The sequence below is a fragment of the Sinocyclocheilus anshuiensis genome, unplaced genomic scaffold (assembly GCF_001515605.1).
Source record: "Sinocyclocheilus anshuiensis isolate Anshui unplaced genomic scaffold, SAMN03320099.WGS_v1.1 scaffold1200, whole genome shotgun sequence".
Classification (NCBI taxonomy): domain Eukaryota; kingdom Metazoa; phylum Chordata; class Actinopteri; order Cypriniformes; family Cyprinidae; genus Sinocyclocheilus; species Sinocyclocheilus anshuiensis.
Genome location: NW_015542405.1, coordinates 163,735 through 171,087, shown reverse-complemented (window position 1 = coordinate 171,087; position 7,353 = coordinate 163,735). Strand labels below are relative to the sequence as shown.

Genomic DNA, 7,353 nt, shown 5'->3' with positions numbered 1-7,353 from the left:
AGCCGAATGGATTCGAAAACGGTAAAACTCAACTGTTTAACTCTAGGGGAGTTGGAAAATGAGCCTATTTTCAAAAATAGTGGAGTGTTCCTTTAACTGAAAACAGGCTAGACTAATCGAGGGATTTAAGAATTGATATTGTTTCGTAAAAATGAAAACCGATTAAATATTATGCAAACTTAAACTTTTATTTTGGATGCGTTTAATCGTTTGACAGCACTAATGCAGTCTGTCTTCCCTGGTCTTTGTGTTCAGGGTGATCTGCGGCTCTCGCGTGCGCGTCGAACTCTCCACCGGAATGCCACGGCGTTCCCGCTTTGACCGTCCACCGACCCGGCGTCCCTTCGACCCCAGCGACCGCTGCTACGAGTGCGGCGAGAAGGGCCACTACGCTTACGACTGCCACCGCTACGGCCGGCGGCGCTGGAGCAGGTACAGCCGACCGACGCGGTCTCTGATCAATAGCACTGCTGTTCATCTGCTGTTTCCTTGAGATGTTGTTCTCTCTCTCTCTCTGACTGCTTGACTTCTGTTGGATTTGCGGGTTAACGGGGGGATGTTTTGTTGTTTTCTGCACTGATGTTTTCTCCAATGTTCTTTGGGATTTCATGTAATGACTGACCTGGTCAAAACCTTTCAGGTTTCATCGTTTGATTCAGAGAGTCACGATCCTTTACGATTTCATGAGGCATCTAGCAAATCCCATATGACCGGGGCACGAGCAGCCACACCCCTTCGCTGAGGCTCCTCCCACTGCTACTTAACTATTCGTAGCCCCTCCCCCAACCCAAACCAGATGAGAGCGCCAATCCGAGTAAATTCGGCTAGCGATTTGTGCTTTTGATAAAGAGAGCATCGAGACCTCGGCAGCAAAAGCGCCTTGCACACTTCTATCAAGTCTCAATCAAGCGATTTGGCTGTCAGTGCGGTCATCGTTAGAAATCCAAGAGAACGACTAGATGCAGAGGTCGGCTGATGATAGATACTTCTAGATCGTCTAAATCTGCTAGACCTCGGTTCCAAAGAGGGTCGACCTGCAAAGTTGCAAGGTTTATTTCAAGTACCAATTAATGTGTCTCTCTGTATATCATTGCCTGAACTCAAAGCAGTCGTAATGTTTAATGCTGTAAACTTTTTAAATACCTGTTGGATGCTTTAGAGAGTTCCAGGGCTGGGCGATATAACACTCTTATTTCGTGTAGATATTGCTAAATTATCGCTTCTCCAATTTTTTTTAATCAGAGAAATTTAGACTGATCATCGTTGCCAGTTACATTCAAACATTTTATTGCAAAAAGTAACATATTTATTTAGATGACAATCATTGCGTAAATTAATTGAAATTTTTTTAATAATATAACAATGGAAAATAATAAACGGAAAGATATTTTTACTGAAACTTTTTAAACAAAATTTTGCAACATTTTTTGAGTGTTATTTTAGTGTCATTGAGATACTATTATAGTTTTTAATTGATAATTATCTATTGTTTTTATATTTTCCGTTCTTCATTTTAATTTATTTAAAGTTTTAGTTTTTTACTAGTTTTTTTTATGTATAGTTATATAGTTGTATTAATTTTAGTATCAGTGTTAGTTCAAGTTAAATTAAATGAAAATGCAAAAAATGAAAATGAAATGAAAATTACTGAAACTTAACAAAATTTAGCAAAATTTTTTGAGTGTTATTTTAGTATCATTGAGATGGTATTATAGTTTTTTTTATTTTTGAAGTAGCTTTTGTTTTTATATTTTTCATTTTAATTTTAGTTAAAGTTTTAGTTTTTTGTCATTTTTACAAATTTATATATATATATAGTAGTGCTGTCAAACGATTAATCGCATACAAAATAAAAGTTTTTGTTTGCATAATATATGTGTGTGTTCTGTGAATATTTATTATGTTTATATAAATACACAAATGCAGTATATATTTTGAAAATATTTACATGTATTTACATGTCTATATTCATATTTATATTATACATAAATAAATTTAATATATAAACAACATATTTTTCTGAAATATATACATGCATGTGTGTGTATTTATATATACATAATAAATATACAAAGCACACATACATATATTATGTAAACAAAAACTTTTATTTTTAATGTGATTGATTGCGATTAATCGTTTGACAAGCACTAATATATATATATAGTTTTATTAATTTTTATTTCAGTTTTAGTTCGTTAAACTAAATGAAAATCAAAATGTTGCCTATCTAACTGAAGTGTAAAAATATATATATTTTATGTTTTATTTATTATTTTATTTCAAGTAATAAAGTGTTTATTATGGTTTTAGCTGTCTATAATAACCCCGGTGGTGAATTGAACGGTTGGTGTGCATCAAAGTAGTGAACTGAACTCGTGCGGTTGAAGCGCTGTTATATGGTCCAGCCCTGTTGTGTACTGTAGCTGTAATGTTAAACTGTAATGTGAGTGTTTAGTTTAGTTAGGTCAGTGCCTGAGGGTCACACGAGTCAGTCAATCTGTGACACTGACACTCGTCTCTCTCCTCTGGACTCGGACAGGTCTCGCTCTCGCTCTCGGTCCAGAGGGAGGAGATACGGGCGCTCTCGCAGCCGCAGCAGAGGGAGGAGGTGTGTGACATACCTGTGTGTGTGTGTGTGTGTGTGTGTGTGTGTGTATGAGCGTGTGTGTCTCTCTGTCTGTGTCTGTGTGTGTGTATCTGTGTCTCTTGTGTGCGCCTGTGTGCGTGTGTGTGTGTGTGTGTCTGTGTCTCTTGTGTGCGCGTGTGTGTGTGTGTGATCCTTCACTCAGATGTGTGCCTGATTGATGTCTCAGATCCAGATCTTTCTCTCCTCGTCGTTCTCGCTCTGGTTCTCCCAGACGCTCCAGATCTGTGACGCCCAAACGCTCCAGGTGAGTGACTGATGCATGGGGATGTAACAGTGATTCAAAGAGTGTGTGTGTGAATGTTCTAAAACACATTTCTGAATGTGACGACACATGAAAGCGTCACCTCACCAAAACTGCTTCAGATGATCTTCATCCTTATGAATGTCATGATTTGCTTCTGCAATTACTGTGTGCATTATTATACTTACCTTAAACCATTAAAAAAATGTTTTACTTAAAAGAAATATAAATGTTTATTAAATTAAAAAAATATATATTTTAAATATTTAAAAAATATATTATTTATAGTTATATTTATAAATATTATGGTATTTATAGTCATATTTAAAAATTTATAAAACGACAGAACATCCAACAGAATTACTAAAACTTGAACTAACATTAAAATGAAAATATAAAAATGTAAACTAATTTAAATGATCAATAAAAACAATACTAGTATTTCAATGATAGTAAGCTATCACTGCTGCAGTTGAATGGATTGATTGTTGGTTTGCCTCATCCAGGTCCAGATCCCGCTCTCGCTCGCGGTCCGGCTCGGCTCCCAGGAGCAGGTAACACACATACGCTGCTGCGCTTCACCAGTTATTATCGCTGCATGAACTGTGTGTTTGTGTTGATGGGGAACTTCTGCTTCTTTAGATCTGGTTCAGCCAGGAGATCCAAATCCGGCTCTGCGGCTAGGAGGTGAGAATACACACACACACACATCATCATCATCATTATCATCCTGAGTCTTGCTGTAAGCATAAGACATTAATGTAAATGTGACATGCATAAATGGTGGAAAAGCATGAACACACTTTTCTTGCATTGTGATGTTTTAATGCCAAAAATCTGAATTTCATTGAATTCATTGTTCGTAAGAAGTTTCTTCTGCTCATCAAGGCTGCATTTATTTAATAAAAAATACAGTACAAAATGTGAAATATTATTACAATATAAAACAGCTGTTTTCTATGTGAATCTCTGTTAAACTGTAATGTATTTCTGTGATGCGCAGCTGTATTTTCAGCATCATTACTCCAGTCTTCAGTGTCACGTGATCTTCAGAAATCATTCTAATATGCTGATTTGATGCTCAAGAAACATTTCTGATTATTATCAATGTTGAACACAGTTGTGCCGCACAATATTTTTGTGGAAAGCGTGGAACACTACCATTTAAAAGTTTGGGGTAAAATAAAAAGAATAGAATACTTTAATCTGTGATGCATTAAATTGATGAAAACGTTCAAGTTCACTTTATTTATAAAGCACATTTAAAAACAACAAGTGCTGTACAATTGTAGACATTATCAAGCAATACAAAAAGCAAAAAACTGACTCTTAAGATAAAGATAAAACATGCAGATAAACCATAAACAACTAAAAAAACCGATATTCTCATGCAACACCACAGGCTAAAGAGAGTTAATGAGTCTTCAATCTAGATTTAAATGTGTCCAGAGTGGGAGAGGATCTCACCGTTTAGGGTCCGCAACTGTAAAGACTCGGTCACCCTTAGTCTTTAAGCGGGACCGCGGAACAGAAAGAAGTATGCAGAATATGGTTTAAGGAGATCAGCAATATACTGTGGTGCTAGCCCATGCAGAGCTTCATAAACAAACAGCAAAACCCTAAAATCAACTCTGAATCTAACTGGTAGCCAATGTAAGGAAGCGATAACAGGATTGATGTGCTCTCTCTTCCTAGTTCTCATCAAAAGTCTAGCTGCTGCATTTTAGACCAGTTGCAAATGATGGATAGAGGAATGAGATAGACCTATATAGGGCTGGGCGATATGGGCAAAAATTCATATCTCTGTATTTTTTGGCCAATTTGTGATATACGGTATATATCTCGGTATTTTCATTTTTGTATTTGGATTTAAAAAAAAAAACAATATTTAATATATATATTTCACGTACCGCCCAATGTTGTCTAATGAAACAATACATATTAAAGGCTATGAAAACAAATAAAGCGAATGTAACCAAAGGTTAAAATCATATTTCATTCTAACATTGTAACATTGCAAACTAAAAACAAAAATAATGCTTTTAAAGCAGAAGTTAAATTCAATAAACTAAAAATGAAAATAAATAGGCTAAGAAAATGTATTTACCCCATTACAGTTAGTACTATATCATAAAAATACACTTACTTGTAGGTTTAAAATTCTACATATGTCACATTTATTGTCCAAATATTTCAGTGAAATTTATATTTTAGTCAGAATTATTGCGCTCCTATTTCATTGCGCGTCTGTTTGCTGAAGTCTGTGAAGTTTAGCGGAGAATCAAAAGCAGAAGGCTCATGCCGTTCTGACAGCAAAATGGTAATATTTCCATGACTTTCTAACATTTACAGAATGAAAATATGTCTGTGAAATGTAAGTTATGCATTTAGGAAAACCGCACATCTCAAACACATTAAACAGCGCAAGTAGCGTCTCTGTCAGCGGCGCTTTGAACTATACCAAAATATAAACTATACTTTATCTTCCGTGTTTTTTAAAGCCCTTAATATAAAGCTCGTCACGTTTAGAACAATTTAGATTACGCACTTTCTCCGCAGCAGCTCAGTCTGTGTCCTCCGCTGTATTTTTCAGATGCGCTCGCCTCCATGTTCGCACAAATGATTGATATGCGTCTAACAGCGCACATTTATCTAGGTTACATTTTTTTATTAATATTGTGAAATGCATGAAGTGTTTTATATCTATAGATTTTATTTTAGGCAAGTCGTGATGATTTGAGAAGGCCAAATTGATCAAACATATGCTCAACCCGCTGTCTGCCGCTGGCCACTTGGTCGTTACTTTAAAAAAACTTGAATTTAACAAACATAAAATGTTCCAAACATATTTCTAAATTAACGTAATAAAGAAATGAAAAGAAATATAACCACTTTGACCATTAGATGCATTAATGCTGCATTAGAAACACCCTCGCATTAGCGTTAACTAGTTTTTTGATGCAAAGGTGATATAATATACAGAATAGTGTTATAAATGTACATACATTTAAAAAAAATTACAAATATGAAAAACTTTTTAAGGATTTACGACCATAAAACATGTCATCACAGTCTTGTGAAAAAGCATCCATATCCTGAATTCTATCCACAAACAATTAAAGGAATTTTTAGCAAATCTCAGGTGTTACTGTGGAGTAGCCTAGAGTTCAGGACAGAATCAATTGTTCTAAAAATGACCTAAAAAGTGACAGTAAAGACATTTATAATGTTACAAACTGTTTCAAATAGATGCTGTTCTTTTGAAGTTTCTATTCATCTGTGAATACTGAAAAATAAAATGCATCACGGTTTCCACAAAAATGTTTCTTGAGCAGTAAAGCGGTGTATGAGAATCATCATGAGATGTTTAGATGGGTTTGTGTTGAGCTGCAAGTCACACACTCACTGTCGCATGCAAACAGCCAAGCCACCAACACACTTCCCGCGCTTGTTAAACCTAAGAGGCGTTTTTGCTTAAATCTCAGCTGCTCCAAATCTAGAGCTTCGCCTCTGAAGCAGAGGTATGAGAAACTCACGCTCAACACCAGCGTTTCTTGTGTTCTGCTTGCAGCCGATCTGCGTCTCGAAGCCCCGCAAGAAGTGAGAGTCCAGAGCGAGACGACTGACGCTCTTCTCAAGAACCTCAGTTTCTCATCAGACGTTTACTGCAGTACATACAAAGATGTGCGTTTGATTGTAAGGAAGCTCCAGTGAGGAGCGGAAAATATTTTGAGTTGATTTTTCTGTAGCTGAAGAGAGTGCTTTTGTACCTGTTTTTTTGTGTAGCACACACACACACACACACACACACACTGGTTGGGGTTTTGTATGTGTGTATTAAATGAAGTGAAAAAACACTTCCCGTCTGAGAGATTTCTTCACGCTGTTCCAGCAGGTGGCGCTGTCATTCAGTACTCTAGAGAGAGCTCTGGAGCTGTTATACAGTCTGTGTGTCTTCCTGTCATCTGCTCTGTTTCTCAAGTGTCCTTAGCAGCCTGTGATATCCCACAATCCTGCGCGCACTCTTATATTATTATATGTGTGGGTGTGAATACAAACAGTGATTTGAAAGTAAATGAGTTCATAAATGTCTGCTGTAACTGTTCTAATGTTTCATTCTGACAGTGAATCGAGGTTTATGCCTAAAGCTCTCTTGTGTTTGTTCCGTCGAACCTCTTTGAGCTACAGTGTGTCCTTGACGTCCATATGAGATTTTTTAATTTGCATTATTTCAATATTTAAATCATTATTAATCAACTCGTTGATGTTGGTTAATGGTCACGCGACATGCAGGTAAACAAGTTAAATATTAAATCTTTTTTTTTTTTTTTTGGTGAGTGTTTAATTTTTTTATTATGTATGTAATAGCTTACAATTATTTACTTGGAGAACATGTAAGAACTCACCGACATTTCAGGGTTGAATCACAGCATTTATTTCTTACATCATTTACTAATTGAAT

At 36.0% G+C, this 7,353-nt stretch overlaps 1 protein-coding gene across 2 annotated transcripts in view; it reads left to right on the top strand.

The window, feature by feature from the left end:
* Window positions 1–7,102, top strand: part of LOC107693014 (serine/arginine-rich splicing factor 7-like) — a 10,142-nt gene extending 3,040 nt beyond the window's left edge. Inside the window, exons 3-8 of one of the 2 annotated variants that reach the window (XM_016492259.1) lie at window positions 256–432; window positions 2,543–2,611; window positions 2,817–2,894; window positions 3,404–3,445; window positions 3,534–3,578; window positions 6,463–7,102. In XM_016492259.1, the coding sequence (XP_016347745.1) occupies window positions 256–432; window positions 2,543–2,611; window positions 2,817–2,894; window positions 3,404–3,445; window positions 3,534–3,578; window positions 6,463–6,517 (466 nt within the window). In that variant the 3' untranslated portion in view covers window positions 6,518–7,102. Of the gene's footprint in view, window positions 1–255; window positions 433–2,542; window positions 2,612–2,816; window positions 2,895–3,397; window positions 3,446–3,533; window positions 3,579–6,462 lie in introns of both variants that reach the window. The other variant, XM_016492257.1, reaches the window with a different exon arrangement.
* The last annotated feature ends 251 nt before the right edge of the window (window positions 7,103–7,353 follow it).